The sequence below is a fragment of the Taudactylus pleione genome, unplaced genomic scaffold (genome assembly GCF_031769625.1).
Source record: "Taudactylus pleione unplaced genomic scaffold, aTauple2 ptg002363l, whole genome shotgun sequence".
NCBI classification, from domain to species: domain Eukaryota; kingdom Metazoa; phylum Chordata; class Amphibia; order Anura; family Myobatrachidae; genus Taudactylus; species Taudactylus pleione.
In genome coordinates this window covers 31708-48120 of record NW_028286751.1, presented here as the reverse complement: position 1 = coordinate 48120, position 16413 = coordinate 31708, and the positions used below count along the sequence as shown (strand labels likewise).

General features: G+C 45.4%; 1 protein-coding gene across 1 annotated transcript; it reads right to left on the bottom strand.

Annotated features, from left to right (window-relative positions):
* Positions 1-1349: 1349 nt before the first annotated feature.
* On the bottom strand, positions 1350-15214 carry LOC148431371 (ciliary microtubule-associated protein 2-like). Its single transcript, XM_088466047.1, has 8 exons — positions 14586-15214; positions 14386-14508; positions 13683-13818; positions 13473-13616; positions 4896-5063; positions 3187-3315; positions 2695-2816; positions 1350-1440 (listed from the first exon to the last, which is right to left on the bottom strand). Exons 3-8 carry the CDS (start codon positions 13722-13724, stop codon positions 1350-1352), a joined length of 696 nt encoding a protein of 231 aa, XP_088322173.1. The 5' UTR covers positions 13725-13818; positions 14386-14508; positions 14586-15214.
* Positions 15215-16413: the final 1199 nt, after the last annotated feature.

The following is a 16413-nucleotide window of genomic DNA, read 5'->3' as shown; positions in this document are numbered from 1 at the left end:
AGTGCATAATTGCAGGCTATACAAAGTTGGATGGAAGCGTAAATACAGCTAATTCAGACAATTCTTTTACCCCAAGTATAGGCTGGTGCACGTGTGAGCTGATGTTGATAAGTAATAAGCTACGCATATGGATAGTGGGCAGGGCAGAGCACAGATGCGTACAGCTCTGCTTCCAGGCGAACATACGCATCCTTTTCCATGCACGTAAAGAGGGAGCATCTGCGGTAGAGTTGCGTTCAACTCTGCATTGACCCTGTAGTTTGTGTAGGAGAACTATCTCCTCTATAGACCATGGGGTACATTTAATAAGTGGTGGGTTTGGTTCTGGTTCTGGTTGCGATTGTGGTGGAAAATGAAGGGAAACAACAGATCTGGTATTCTGCCTTTTACAGATACATTTTTCACATAAAAAACACTCACATTTACAACAATAAAATATAGCCCTGCATAAAATCTTTGTTCTCTCCAACCATAGTAGTGCACATCTTCCTACCAGAGAGCAGGGTTATGTCCTGCACCACTAGGAGATTCCTCAGATTCGTTTCCTTTGTCATCCACATAAGTACAAGTAGTGAGATCTGCTTCTACTGTGCTGTCATTCATTTATACTTCAAGTTGGAGGCACTCATGTATATAAAGTGTGGTTTTAAAATTGGATCCTTCTAGTGTGTTAAAGCATAATACTGTGAGTTCTATTCGCTGAAAAACTTACTATGGCTTTCCTTTGTTTACCTCTTTTTCTTGTTTGTTGGGCTTTTAGTATATTATTATTTAATATATCATTAAAATTTGTATTGCAGTATATAATTAGTGGGTTACTTATGTACACCACCATAGTATAACTTCCTTTCTCATTTCATTGAACATGATCATGTTGTAGTTATTAGCGGTAGCACCCTATGAGTTGAATATAAATCTGTTATAGTGTCAATGGTGAAGTTATTTAATCGGAGGGGGATATCATTGCCAACAATTATTATTGAAAGATAACAGCAGTGACTACTCCCTCATAGGACTCTAATTCATTTACCCATCCATGCTGAATCCCTCAATTACACTGAAGGACAGTGTTATGAATTGAGCTGTTGGAAAACCTGGGAGTGCTTCATAAAATAACAAGAGGTAATAACTATTGAATATCTCCTGGAACATATAAGAAACAGACCACTATATATAACAATTATCCTGATGAAAATGAGTAACGTGTGCAATTAATAGCAATAGACAGATTTTTGCATTAAGATGTTAATGATTAATTCCCACAGTTCCTCTTAACACATAAAACATTAGATTATCCATCATTTCAAGTTCTCAGCCAAAATGATGTCCGGTAAGCCTCATCCTCTCTCTCATGTAGTAGTAGATTGTAGTAGAGGACCATTAGCCGGTGCTACTAATGGCTGAACAGGCAAAGTACTGTGTGATCTCTGGATCCGTTCCCTAGAACAACAAACAGTGGAATTAGAAAATATAATGGCCGTCAGAATGAGAATTCAAGTCCATCTTCTTGTAGGGCACAACTTACATGTTAAGAGGATGTATAAACAATACACTACTGAGGGGGACATTTCTGAGACTGATGCACAGATAACAGAACACAAAAGTTGCTGTAACTCAGCAACCAATCAGTTTTTCTAGTACAGTTTGAATAAATTAAAGGCAGCATCTAGAGCTCTTTAGCCTCAGTGAGCCCACTGGTTGCTAATCACATGTTAGTATATATTATACTAAGGATGTGGTTCCCAAACTGGGTTCTGTGGTACCTGGGGTGCAAATAAATTACTTGGGCCACCATATTTGTAGGCTGGGCCATGTGCTACCTGTTAGCCTTAGAACGTCAGAGTGCAGCCAATTACACAGGCTGCACTACTTGTGTGTGGCTGTGCTGTACAGCCCCATCTGTCTTCTCATTTCTCCTCCCTCCTTCTCTGTGCAGCAAAGTGAGAAGAGGTTAATGAGCACCAAATATTTGCTGCCAATACAACAAGGGTGAATGAGCGCTCTGCACAGATTCCTGTCCTGATGGGAGAATTCATTGTTGTCTCTTCTTCACCAGTCCAGCCCTGACTTTGGTCCACCCACCCAAGTTTGTCACATCCTCTGTGTGCATCTCTGCTCCCTGTCTGTGTCCCTATCTGTCCCTCTCTATCTCCAAAATGTAATATGTACCTGTTTCTCTGTCAATCCTTTGTGGGTATATCTCCCATTGTCCCTCATCCCAGCTATTCCCCCTATGTTTTTTTGGGGGGAGATTCATTTAAGTATGAAGTTCCAACTGTGCACACAGCAGGTTATTACTGATGAAAAGTCTAGCTTACTCTTGCTTGCACCTCTATGGGGTGCAAGAAAAAACGTGTTAGGAATTCCCGTCATAGGACCCACATTGTATTAGTGCACAAGGTTCCAACAGAACCTCGAAGCTAATGGAGGAGTCTATTTACTAAGCTTTAGATGGAGATAAAGTGGACAAAGCTAAAGTACCAATCAACCAGCTCCTAGCTGTCATTTTTCAAACACAGCAGTTAGGAGCTGATTGGAATGCACTTGATCTTAGTAAATAGCTCCCCCCTGGCCTAGGGATGCTGTGAAAAAAATGCTGAGGACCTAAGGGGACCATGTACCAAACAAAGTTTGGGAACCACTGTACTAGGGTATGTTAACCATTGAATGCAAAAGAACCAAATTGTAACTCACTTGAAAGCTTTTTCTTTTTCCCGATCAGAGAAAGAGCGTGCGGTTTTTGAGAGAAATGCGGATCGGTAAGTTTTGCCACTTGTGGGTTTGTTGATATCGTATCGACCAACGCCGACTGGGTTCTGCAATGTGACAAGTACAGTAGATTAACTGAATGTGAGAAACAAGGGGACTGGATAATCCGGAGGTTCTAATACTCTGTCTAAGACATAAGCTTTCAATTTGAAGACAGTACTAATTCAGGGTCCATATTCATAAACGTGGCGAACAGAAGGAAAATGCTAAAAGTATTTGAAACTATTTTTATACTATAAAGCAAAAAAAAAAAGCTTGCTGTAAATGTGAGTGCGAAATACCCATAGATCTCAGGGAGTTACTGTGTAAGTTTGTGCAGAGCAACCCAAAATCTTAGGAAGAGCTAACTTAGGCCGAGTCAGCACCAGTAATGCAGAAATAAAAAGAACATCTATATTCTATGCACAATAAACTTACATTACTTCCAAAGAGGACTCTGCATGACTTTCTGTCAAATCGCTTAGCAGAGGTCAGGAAGGGAACCGAGGACTGCCTCACAGAAGCGAACACTGATTTTACATCATAGGAACCAGGACCTAGGGAATGCTATCATGAAAAACAATAGATCAAGATGCAGTGACACACAGTATATTAGTATAACACAGGCATAACAGGCCGCACAGACACTTCCTGTAAGAACTCTTGCTGCGCGTACATAAACATTGCAGATATTATTGCCTAGGTGTCATTAGTATTGATACTGGAAGCTAGTCACTAGGAGGACTGTCACAGATCACCCCACTAACCATGTGCACTTTATTGCTCCCTCTAGGGACTGATTCTGAGCCAGACAAAGTGGCGTACGTGTTTGCGCTCTTCTGTCACAGTCTCACCTGTGACTTTATGCTAATTCTACAATAAGCACTTGGTGTACAGCCGTGCGCAGGAATGTGCAAGGACTGAGACAGCCACTTTGTGCATCTGTAGGTGCTACATTACTGCTTGGTGCGTCACTGCTAGGTGCAGATTCTCCGTCAGAGTGTGGCCTCCAATGCACGCAATTAAGCATCTGATTCCAAAACCCCTCCTGCGACACACCCGCAAAACTCCCATAACACACCCATAAGATGCATCTTCCTGTGTCAGAAGAGCCACCTCCCAGTTACCGTTCAGGAATGCCCAATACATTTCTGATTCCATGCAAAGGTATCATTGGGTCCTGCGACTTTGTACCCACATACTGTGGGACGCTCAAGGTGAAATTTAAACGCATGCAAAGTTGAAAAAACATTGACCAATGCGAGAATATCGGCATTGGAACATACTCATAATAGGGCTCAATGGGTACATTTACTCAAGTGAGTTTTTAGAAGTGGAGATGTTGCCCATAGCAACCAATCGGATTCTAACTATTAGATTCTAGTTAAATGTTAAGTAGAATCTGATTGGTTGCTATGGGCAACATATCCACCTCTAAAAATTCTCACTTTATTAAATATATCCCCTAGTGTCTTCATTTACCTTTATGTAGCATATGTGGTGTAGCACTTGCATGAAAGTACGTGATCACCAGCCAGCATCAGTGGGCTACTATAATTATATATGAGACGCAAGAGTGGGATGGCCAAGTATAAGCTTCCCCAATATATCATTTCTGCACGATTCATGCTGCCCAATAGACACCAGCACAGCAGTTCCAATGCCTTATTTAGCCCCTCAGTTCCTTCCATCTTTAACATACTGTATGTGCAGTCCTTTTAAATAACCAGCTCTGGAAAGCTGTGTTCTATATGTACAGTACATACATTTTGTATTAAGGAATGTATCAAATTCAGGATTCTGTTGGAGACTTGGATGGACCTTAACAGCAACTCAAACATTTGGGATTCATTTAGATCCATGGGATTCAGCCAACTAAACCCAAATTCTGAGCTTACAGGAATGTTAGTGCACAAAACACTTGTTACAGCCAGGAGTCAAAATACTATTTTATCATGCTAAGTCTTAATATGCAATTAAGTAATGGAAACATATTATATGGCCCATCCATAGTTGTGTACATTTGCATAAAGGGTGCATTTGTATACATTCACACCCATCCAAGTTTCCATGGTAATACAGGCTAGATTTTGAAGCAGACATCCTGCAAATGGTTTGTACTGGATAATCAAATCCTGAATACTGACAAGTGGCCGGGGACAGTGGGCAAGCGAGCTGTAGAATATCCTGTCCGTTGGAGTTTTTGGAAAGCGATGAATTGTTCCAAACTTGCCATGTTTCTTTTTTTGATCATTTTCAAGATCTTCAATGAATGACTTTGCATCAAAGTATCCTAGCTCTGTCTGATAACATTCCTAGGGATATAATGAAACAGACATAAATACACACACAGAATAACCACCATATTCTGGCCACTTGTTTTTGCCTTTTTGGGAGAATGTAGGTGGGTTGAGTCTAGCACGTGATGTTCTGAAGCTATATCATGTGCACTGTGAATATATTTCATACACTTCTATTAGCACATTCAGTCATATTTTTAACCTCCATCTGTATTGAATCAGGAATACTAGAAGCAGAATTTAGGGTTGGCCATCGACCATTGATGATTGGCAACCATCGATGGTCTGATGTCGATCATAACTAGTTTTACCGTCAATCGGAGGCCACCAATGGTGAACATCAATGGCAAAATCCAAATGGCTAATGCCGGCTGTGTTCAGCGCATGCGCAGAGTTAAACCATTGATGGCTTAATCATTGATGGTTTCTTACTGATGGTTTGAAACCATTAGCCATGGATAACAGAGCCGTTGTTAGTCGACCCTAGTAGAATTTTGTGCACATGATTGGCGTAGCAGCACTGATAGCAGAAAGGCCGAGTTTTGCATAAAAAAAAAATCCTGTGGATATTCATGTCCCTGATGTCCACTCAAAGCACTAATCTTATAGGTAGGCATGGTATGTAAAACAGTATCTATGCTTATAAAGTAAATGCAAAAAAGATGAGGCAGTTTGTGTCCAGTTCTCCAAAGAACAGGAAACCCAATGTAAGGGCCGATGCAGATTTGAACGTAACTTTGTTTTGCAATTGGCTTCTGAGTGTTTTTGTGCTGTGTATGCTCCATAGCTGAGTCCTATGCAACTCAGTCGCATGACCGCTTCGCAGTCCTATCAACAGAATTGCGTGCTATGCAGAGTAGTGTGTACACAGCGATATGGCTGTTATCAGACTGGTGCATTCATAACAATGGTGTCTATGAAAGCGAGCAAATGCATAGGGACAGTGGGCTGAACAGATGGGACAGCACAGTTGGTATAGTGGTCAGCATTGCAGACTCACAGTTCCAAGATCAGGAGTTCAGTTCCTGACCAAGGCCTTCGGCTCTCCCAGTTTCCTCCCAGACTCCAAAAAACATAGCGTAGATTTACTGACTTCTGATAAAAAAGGACCCTAGTGTGTATGTATGTTCATGGGATACGGACCATAGATTGTAAGAACCATTGGGGCAGTGAAGGACTGAATTGTTCTTTGTAAAGCGTAGCATTATATATTCTAAATGTAAATAAATAAATGCGTACAGCTCTGCAAACAGGTGATCAACCACATTAGTTTCCTGTGCGCACAGTAGCGTATAACTGCATCCAACTTACATTCAACCCCTCATCGGCCCCATAGTGTGAAACTTGTGAGATTATTATATATATAAATAATATAAAATAAGAGATATGGTAAGAACTTACCTTTGATATCTCTATTTCTGCAAGGTCCATAGGGTTCCACAGGGATACCTTGGGTTATAGTCATGGCTTGGCCATCGGGCACCACACAGTTAACTTTGTGCTCCCAGTATGCACTGGGTCCCCCTCCCCCAGGCCAAGGCACCTCAATTCAGTAATAAGCCAAGGCCATAGGAGGAGAGAAAAAGAGAGAAGGAAGTCTGGAATACACGAGAATCACATTCTCACAACAGGGAGACGGAAAATCGGTGACCAGAACCAGACCCATATGAAGCACAGGGCGACAGGGTGGGCTCCTTGTGGAACCCTATGGACCTTGCAGAAATAGTGATAACAAAGGTAAGTTCTTACCATCTCTCTTATTTTCTGCAGCAGGCTCCATAGGGTATCCACAGGGATACCTTGGGAGTTCCCAAAGCAGTATCCTCAACGGTGGGGGCGCTCCTGTGCAGAAAGGAGCTGCCCATGATGGACCCACAGACCTCATAGAATGAGCAGTAACAGAGGGCGGAACAGGAATGCCCTCATGACTGTAAGCCTCAGAAATCGCCATGCGAATCCACCTGGCCAACGCTTGCTTGTTGGCCGGCCAACCCTTCTTATGGAAACCATAGAGGACGAACAAAGTGTCCGACTTCCTAAGGGAACTGGTATGGTAAAACCGTAGAGCTCGTACCACAAGGTCTTGTGAGTTAAAGGCCGGCACTACAATTTCCCCATTAATGTGGAAACTATAGACCACCTTAGGCAGGAACCCAAGGCAAGTCCGAAGCACTGCCCTGCTGCTGTGAAAAACCAGAAAGAGCCCCCAAATCTGACACCCTCCTGGCGGAAGCAATAGCCAGGAGAAACACAGTCTTAGCTGTGAGCCATTTGAGATCCACGGAGCCCAGTAGTTCAAATGGAGGTCAATTCCCAAGGAGCCACAGTAGGCACAAAGGGAGGCTGTATGCGAAGAGCACCCTGCATAAAAGGTGCGAACATCCGAGAGTGGAGCAATCCTCCACTGAAACCACACAGACAGTGCGGAAACATGTACTTTCAATGAGGCTAGACGAAGACCCTTATCTAATCCTGCCTGGAGAAAAGCCAGAACCCTGGATATCCGAAATACCTGGGAATCGTACCCCCTGGGGCGACACCATTCAAAGAAGGTATGCCATACCCTGTGGTAAATCCTGGCAGAAGCAGGTTTCCGAAGCATGGATGTCTCAAGACCCACGCCGTCAAAGACAGACGACTCAAATCCGTGTAAACACAAGGACCCTGAGACAACAGGTCCGGACGTTGAGGAAACAGCAACAGAGCGTCTATGGAGAGACTCTGAAGATCTGAGTACCAGTGACGTCCGACCACACTGGAGCCACCAGCAGGATCATGCCTCCCTCTTGCTTGAACTTCTTCAATACCCGAGGAAGAAGGGAGAAAGGAAGAAACAGGTACGCAAACTGGAAGGTCCACCGAACCGACAGAGCGTCTACCAGGAGAGCCTCTGCGTCTCTTGTTCTGGACCCGTACACTCTTAGCTTGCATTTGTATCTGGAGGCCATGAGATCTATCTCTGGAAAACCCCATTTGTCCACCAGGAGTTGGAAGACCTCCTGGTGAAGTGACCACTTCCCTGGATGTACATCGTGTCGACTGAGGAAGTCCGCTTCAGAGTTGAGTACTCCTGGAATGAACACTGCCGTATGGAATCTCATGCATGAACACCACACATTATGCACAGTTAAGCTGCTAACATGACGCTCAGTAGCGAATGCACAATATCCTGCATGCGAACGCTGTTTATTAGCTGCATGCGTGCACATCTGCCCCAAATCAGATAAACCTAACTAGCGTCTTTACATCAAACCCCACATACTCACACATTACATATTCACATACAAGGTTCCAAAAGCTTTAAAAAGGTATAAGATTCAAGTATGCACATTTACTATAATTGCTATGAAATAAAGATTATTTTGTAACTAAGGTTTTATATGTGATAAGTAAGCCATGTTTGGTATTGTACTGATGCATACTCTCTCAACAGTATTCCGGTAACATCGATGTAGAGATCGCAACAGGCATTCTCAACTTATGGACCGCAGAGACTTCAAGCAACAAAATGAACATTATATGACCAACCATTAGGATTTGCATGAGGTGGGAAACCAGAGACCACCAGTTGTTAGAGGCTGGACTGTGTATATTTGAACCAACCTGTTAAATGCCTTGTAACATATGCCCTCTCCTTTAGGACCAATGGTATTAGCAACAAACTTCTCTATTGTGTTGTCTATTTCTGGAGGGTATAAATATGTGTGCTCTGACCCTGGGTTTCGAGTCTTCGTGCTGAATGCTGATTGACGAGGGGTTTCTTGCTGATGCCTACATCTGGTCCAGAGCGCTGCGTATGTATAACTGTACTTGGGTCTGTATAATTCCTTTGCGCTAAATTTGTACTTATAACTAGCGTGTAACTGACTGTACTTTTGCTTGAATAATATTTTGTGCTTTGGAACCACAGGTTCTAGGTCTGGAGTCTTTATTTACTGTATAACTGCGTACGCAAAATAGCGTCGTCCTTAGAGGTTTATAGGCAGGATATCAGAAGGTATAGGCAGGGGTGTATAGAGGTTCAAAGGCAGAATCCTTAATCCGACCATGTGATCCATCCCATCTGAAGAGGATCAGCCTCTGTAGAGGTCTTGAACGAAACTGGGCATATTCCACCATGTCGAATGTCGACACCATGGAAATCAGTAATCTCAATGCCAAGTGAATGAACACCTGGCGACCCTGGAGACAAGAACGTAACCTGGTATGTAGGGCTGAGATCTTCTCCTCTGTAAAGAAGATTCTCTGCTGCTGAGAGTCCAACAGTGCTCCCAGATGCATCATCCTCTGAGATGGCATCAGTGAGGACTTTTTCCAATCGATCAGCCGTGAGTATGCAACACCGATATTGTCAGTTGCAGATGATTGCGAAGTACCTCCGGAGACCCTGCTAGGAAAAGCAGGTTGTCCATGAAAGGTAACAGGCGAACCCCCTGTAACCGCAGGCGAGCCGCCATGACCGCCATTACCTTGGTGAACACCTGCGGAGCCGCGGAAAGAACAAACAGCAGCGGTTGAAACTGGTAATGGTGATCCAATACAGCAAATCTGAGAAACCTCTGAGGAGCCGTAGCAATGGGGATATGCAGGTAGGCATCCTGAATATTCAGGGACACCATGAAATCCCCAGGTTCCATAGCTAATATAATGGAACGTCGAGTCTCCATACTGAACCGAGGGACCCTCAGAGACTTGTTGAGAGCCTTGAAGTTGAGAATAGGACGGACAGAACCGTTCGGTTTTGGTACCAAAAAGAGATTGGAATAAGAACCCATCCCCCTGAGGGACGGGGGGACTGGAACTATGACCCCGTCTTGGAGCATAGAACTTACCACTTTCTGGATTTCCAGAGCCTTTGTGGAATGAAGGCCTACCTCCGGAGTGTAGGAAACAAAACTGATGGGGAGGCCTTCTGTTGAAGGAGAGGGCGTACCCGTGAGAAACCACTTCTCTGACCCAGGTGTCTGTGATAATCATCCACCAGTGCTGGGCAAACCAAAGAAGTCGGCCTCCCACCCTGGGGTTCCCCAAGGGGAGGCCCAACTCATGCTGAGAGTTTGCCCTAGGCTTGGTGACAAGGCGTCTAGCACTCCAAGGTCGCTTCTTGGACTAGGGTGTCTTCCTGGTGGCTCCTGATGGCCTGGGAAAAGACTGCACCTTCTGCTTACCTTGAGGACGATCGTCTTTTCAGCCTAAGTAGCAGTCCTAGACGGAGCCTGAGGCGATGGCAGACATGCAGACTTTGCAGCTGCCAATGTACTTACAATTTTATCCAGGTCTGGGCCGAAGAGGACCAGACCATTAAACGGCAAGCCTTCCAGGCCCTTCTTTGAATGCAGACGTGGAATCTAAGAACGTAACCACCACGATCGGCAAGCCGAAACTGCTGCTGCTGAAATCCTGGAAGTAAGCAGGCTAACATCCAACGCTGCTTCGCTAATATAAGTAGCAGAATCACGGATACTACCAGCACCGTCTGCTCCTCAGAAGCATCAGAGGAGAATGACGATTAAAAAGCATCAGCCCATTTTTCCATGGCCCAAGCCACCCAACAGACCGCCATGAGCAGTCTGGCGGATCCCCCAGCCAAAGAGTAAATGGATGTTAAGTAAATCTCTACCTTGCGGTCCGAAACGTCCTTAAATGAGGACATAGACGGCATGGGTAAGATTGCACTCTTAATCAGGCGTGTCACATGGGAATCCACCTGAGGAGGGGTGTCCCACTTAGTGAAGTAATCCTCTGCAAAGGGATAAGAATATGAGTCTCTTTTGGGGCTGAAACATTCTGCCTGGGAATTTCCACGCTTCCTCCATATGGTCCACCAGCTGACCAGAGAGGAAAAACTGACGCCTTACCTTTTAAAGTATGCGTAAGACGATGCAGTCTCAGGGAGACAGTCATCCTCCATAACCCTGCGGAAAGCTTTAATTAGCCCGGATACATAAATCCTGCACTTATACTCAACCGCTTAAGTGGGTCGTTCCGAGTCAGATTCCGGGAGCTCCCCTTCATCTGACATCATCATCGTCATAATGTGGTAACAGTGGCGCTACTAATGGTCTCTCAGCAGGCCGTAGAGCGGGCACCTGCAAAACGTCCGTTAAGTTCTGTACTGTGGCGGACCGAGGGCCTGATTCAGAGACGGATGCTCTGAAAGAGCGCTCGCTCTGATTCAGGGCGGTTTTTTTTTTGTGCGGCCTCCAGGCAACTCGCATAGCTGTGGGTGACCACCCACAGCTATTGCGACCGGCCAGGCCATCGCGACCATCGGGGCTTGTGGTAGGGTCTTGTGGACGCAAGCCTCAGAGACCTTCCGGCTCTAATAGAGCCGGAAGCTCTCCCACTGACATCACTGGTGATGTCAGTGGGGCCACCCACAAACGGCAGGCGTTCGCTTGGGAACGCCTCAGTTTGTGAAGCCACCCCCCCGCCACGCCTCCAAAATGGTGCGAGCTGTCGATCAAAATTGATAGCCGCCCCGTTTTGGTGCAAGACCCGGAGCAACGGAGCGCCCGTCGCTAGCCGGGTCTCACGCGTGCGCACGTCAGAGCCGGCGCTTGCCTGCACTAACAGCGCTATCATCAACCACTCAGATGCTAAGTCTGAAGTGGGAATAGCGCTACCTGACCAAACATTAAGCTGTAGGAGAGGTAGGATGGTGGGGGACCCAGGCTCCACATTCCTACTCAGCGTTGCTGTGCATCCAAGATGGCCACCGTGCGTTCTGTAGGCGGAGCCGTGGGGAAGGATCCCAAGCACCAGCGCGCCAAGCCTCAGTAGAAAGGCAGCTGGTGCAGTGAGAGAGGGGTCTTTCCCATAGTCTAAAACCGGAAAAGCACCCTCTCTGGCAGGCCATTAACCCTCAGGATGCTGGAGCGCTTCCTTAATGCTCCAGCCCCATATCCCTGGTGGTCTAGTGGTAGCGCAGGATGAGTACCTGGCTCCACTAACTGCACCCCTCAGGTAGCCCCCAGCCCTGAGGACACTGGACTGTGCCACAGTGGGCTCCGTCCGCAGACGCCCCCTGTGCTTACCTTGTTGCTCCCTGTGCACCTGACCACAGTCCTGCTAGCTGGGACCCCCAGAAAAGCCTGCAGAGTTCCCTGGTTCAGTACCGGTGGCTCAGCGCCAGCAGGGGTGTAGGTGGGGTAGTGGGGGCTTCCGCTGGACTGTCCCCACTAGCCGCACTTGCAGTCTTCTTAACTTCGGGGCTGTTTTTGCCAGCAGCCCCCATGCAGTGACCCGACTATGGACGGGTACCAACTGAAACTGAGGTGCCTTGGCCTGGGGGCGGGGTTATAGGAGGGGGGCCCAGTGCATGCTGGGAGCACAAAGTTAACTGTGTGGTGCCCGATGGCCAAGCCAGGACTATAACCCAAGGTAACCCTGTGGATACCCTATGGAGCCTGCTGCATAAATATATTTTAAATAAACAAATTCAAATGTTTTCTGTATTAGTTCCCTAATCGTAAACAATTATAGACATTCCACCCATAACTGCACCAAGTGGGACAATAATAACACCAATTTGACCTACAATGTTACAAGTTTCTCCAGATAAAGTTGGCCAAATCTGGCAATTTCCACATACAATTTATTCATTTACCACCCCTGCAGTGTCTTTGATCAAGAGGTCATAAAATCTTGTGGGTGGCTGTATTTTATTGTACTGTATTGTATAGGGTGCAGTTATTCAACCTCACCTCCTGATGGTCAGATCTGCCTTATTCAGAGATGTACGCAAACCCAATGGTGTGAGATCTGTGCATGTGCAGATCTCGTTCTGAGAGATCGCTAGCAGTGCCCCCTAAGCCACAACATGAATGACAAGCTGCGGCAGTTTGGGGACTGGGTGGTCTTGAAAACAGATGTGTCGGCCCCATTTTTGAGGCACGCCGTGGCCAGTGTCTGCGTCTTGCAACACAGGGTTACTCAGATGGCAGATGTTCCCACAGAGTGAGCCGATGCTGCACCCCTCGGATCTGCAATGCATACAGTAGGCGTCATTTTAAACTAGACGCCACCTGTGGCATAAGCATATTATTGCACAGCCGCTGCATGCAGAGTCGCAGTCTGTGCATTATCACCCATCTCTGATCAGGCCCAGAGTCTTCTGGATTTCCAAGTTGGCCACAGAACAGAGAAGATTGCTTTTTCTTATTTTTTTAAACAAGGGAATATTGTGATCATTACATGGTAGCCATAAATCACAAACAATACTTAAAGAGAAGTATACCATTTATATAATAATTGAAAATAAAAAAGTACAGGCATATACTATTGTATACCTCCTGTACCGTTCGTCATATACTGGTTCCCTAATTTCTTATATTCAGTTTTATACATGTACATACTATATGTGGTCAGCATCTTCCATTCAATGACCTCTAATGGAAGCGTTCCACTTTGTAGCATACTTACAGGTGTAGCAAAGTGTCCGTAAAGGATGTGCTGTGATCTTGGCCCGGTGAATAGGTCATAAGGTCCTCTTTTACCCACAACGTGCTTCAAGGTTTCATCTATGGAGCATTTTAGGTTGTAGGTTCCTGGTCCCGGCACACATTCCTGAAATATGAGCAGTGCATTAGGAAAGCAATGACACACGGCCCCTCTCATCCCATAATCACTTACATTGCTGCTTGCTGAGCCACATTTAGTCGTTTCGCTGTCCATTATACCCTTGGAGCTGGCAGACTCTGAAGCCCTCTCTTCTATGAGTGTGTGGATTCCCTGCTTTGCCGTAAGTTCCAGGTCCTGGGGTACAATTCTGTGTGGAGGACAGAAACAGGAATCATGAACAAAATAGATCACATAGCAAACATTCATCTGCATGTGACATCATTCACACACTGCCAGGAAGGGGGTACAGAACTGATTCAGGTGTCTATTTATTAAGATGAGAAAAGTCCTTTCTCTGGTGTTTTCACCAAAGGGCTTTTCTGTGCTTTTATTACATTATTAACAGATTAGCACCAGTGAAATCAGTTTGTGAGGCTTACCCCCGCCCCTATAAATCTCTATGGAGATGGCAGCTTACTGTAATTTATTCAGATTGCGTTACACTGTACCCGACAACGGGGACATGCAAAAATGGAAATACTTTGCTTCGCCAGCGTCGGGTCAAGCTACCGTGTAAAACAGAGGGGGCGCTGCCAGGGCATGCTTATATTACTGTGACCGTTCGCCGGCAGCACTAGGCTGGGAATTGGTTAATCGGTCCCATAAATGCACAGTGTGTACCTAGAACTAGCCTACAGTTTGGCTGACCCACAATGTGTAGAGGATCATTGTGCATATTCCTAGAACTCCTCTATCACTGTTTAACATGCTCTACCTTTAATTCGTCCTTGAATCGCACATCTTTAGTGTTACACAGTCCTCGCACGCTGGCAGGTTTCTTTTCCATTAGCTCCAGAAATGACTTTATGTTGTATCGACCCGGCCCCATGTTTTGCTTCTAAAGTAATCAAGCATACAAACGTTTCAGAAAATTGATTCATGTTTCCCAGAGTGTAAATTACAGCTTCACCTCACCAGCAAACGGTTCCTCTCCCATGTTTCCTTGTACAGGACATGTGGCATCACAGTCAGCCGTTCTGTTTCTTCTGCTCTTTTCCATCCAGGCGTAGATGCAACTCACTCCAGAACGAAAGGATTATAGGGATTATAGGTTCCAGGCCCTAAACGTCTTGCCTGGATTAAATCACAGTCTTTTTACAGATACAATTTATGTCCAACATTCACATTCTTACTTAAAAATAAGAAAAAACGTGAAAAATGTTTTCTTTCTCAAGAAAAACATATAGAGAAAACCAGTCTTACCCTATAAAATACAGCCCTGCAATCAACAGAGGCTTAGGTAGATGAGGGACAGAGGGGGTAAGTGGTGTCCTGTGACCTCTAAAAGGACATTATTGTTATTCGGATGTAGCCTTGAACTGTACATCTTTCATAAACTTTCTTGAATCTAAAATCAACTTCATCAAGTAGATCTTATTTAATAACATGGTGCAATGAGCATGAACTGTTTCAATCCACAGCAACCAACCAGATATCACTTTACAGGACTCTAGAGACACAAATTAATTTATGTAGTTGCCATTGGCTACTGCATGTTCCCCTCCTAATATTTTATGAAATATGTTCTTTAGAGTTTCTTAGCCAGTGGTGTATCATATATGTACTCACTGTCTCTGAAGTTGCCCTCTTGCAGTAAGGTACTTGTGTGTAGGAACCAGGTTTCTTAAATTCAGGATAAACCGCAGATACATCAAATCTATGGGATAAGATAGAAAATCTAAATGTAACTATTTATGTAAAAAAATGTATTTGTTGTTCACTCATTGGTTCGTGGCTAAAAAGTGTGTAAACATTAAAGAACAGTGGGGCCTGATTCACTACGGATAACTATTGCAATCGCGGCTGCGATTACGCACACAGGTGTGCTGAAACAATATGCTAATGAATGCTATCGCAATGCCGTCGCACAGCCAACATAAAGACGCCCACTACCGCTATGTCACATCCGTAATACCTTGCAGTGCTGTGTATACATCGGGAACATCGAGTAACATCGGCCCCTCACGCACAATTACAGCAGGTATGACCTTACTCATAAATTGCTCGTTGCACGCAGTGAGTACTCAAGCTGTGTATGCCGTCGCAGTGGACAATTTATGCACGTCCATGCAACGGCGTTCAAACGGACAGGCACGCCAACGTTTCTCCAGCCACTCCTCCATCACCACCCCCAAACACCCTCCTGTCCTTCAGTCTGTGATGGCTTTGTATCGATCGCAATGCTAACTCACGTACGCGCACTGCAATGCATACGAAGTACGTACCATCGGCCGATTTGCGATCCGTAATGAATCAGGCCCAGTGACCGCAAACCATGACTGATTCTACATAAGTAACTAATTGCTTCCTGACCATATGATAGAGGTTCCCAAACTCCGCCATACAGTCCATGTTTTAAGGATATCCATGCTTGAGCACAGGTGATCTACCGTATATACTCGAGTATAAGCCGAGTTTTTCAGCACAAAAAATGTGCTGAAAAAGTACCCCCTCGGCTTATACCCGAGTCAAGTGTAGCGCTGACCGGACGGAGTTCGGTCAGCGCTACACACTGCCAAACACACAGCCGCCGGAGCCGGCTGCTGCGTGTTTGGTGTAATCAGCAGCGGCTGAGAGTCTGTCAGACTCTCAGCGGCTGCTGCTGCTCCCACTGCGGGAGCCATCTTCCGGCTCCCGCAGTGGGTGATGGGAGACAAGTCGTCATGACGACGTCTCTCCCATGAAAGCGGCCGGAGGAGCGGACAGCGGCGGGACCAGGAGCGGGATTTTCAGGTAAGTGTTT

Coding starts and splice junctions, on each gene's coding strand:
- LOC148431371 (XM_088466047.1), bottom strand. CDS start 13,724: ATGGACAGCGAAACGACTAAATGTGGCTCAGCAAGCAGCAAT. Junction 13,617..13,682: donor GTGGCTCAGCAAGCAGCAAT/GTAAGTGATTAT, acceptor CTCATATTTCAG/GAATGTGTGCCGGGACCAGG. Junction 1,441..2,694: donor GAAAAAGAAAAAGCTTTCAA/GTGAGTTACAAT, acceptor TTGTTGTTCTAG/GGAACGGATCCAGAGATCAC.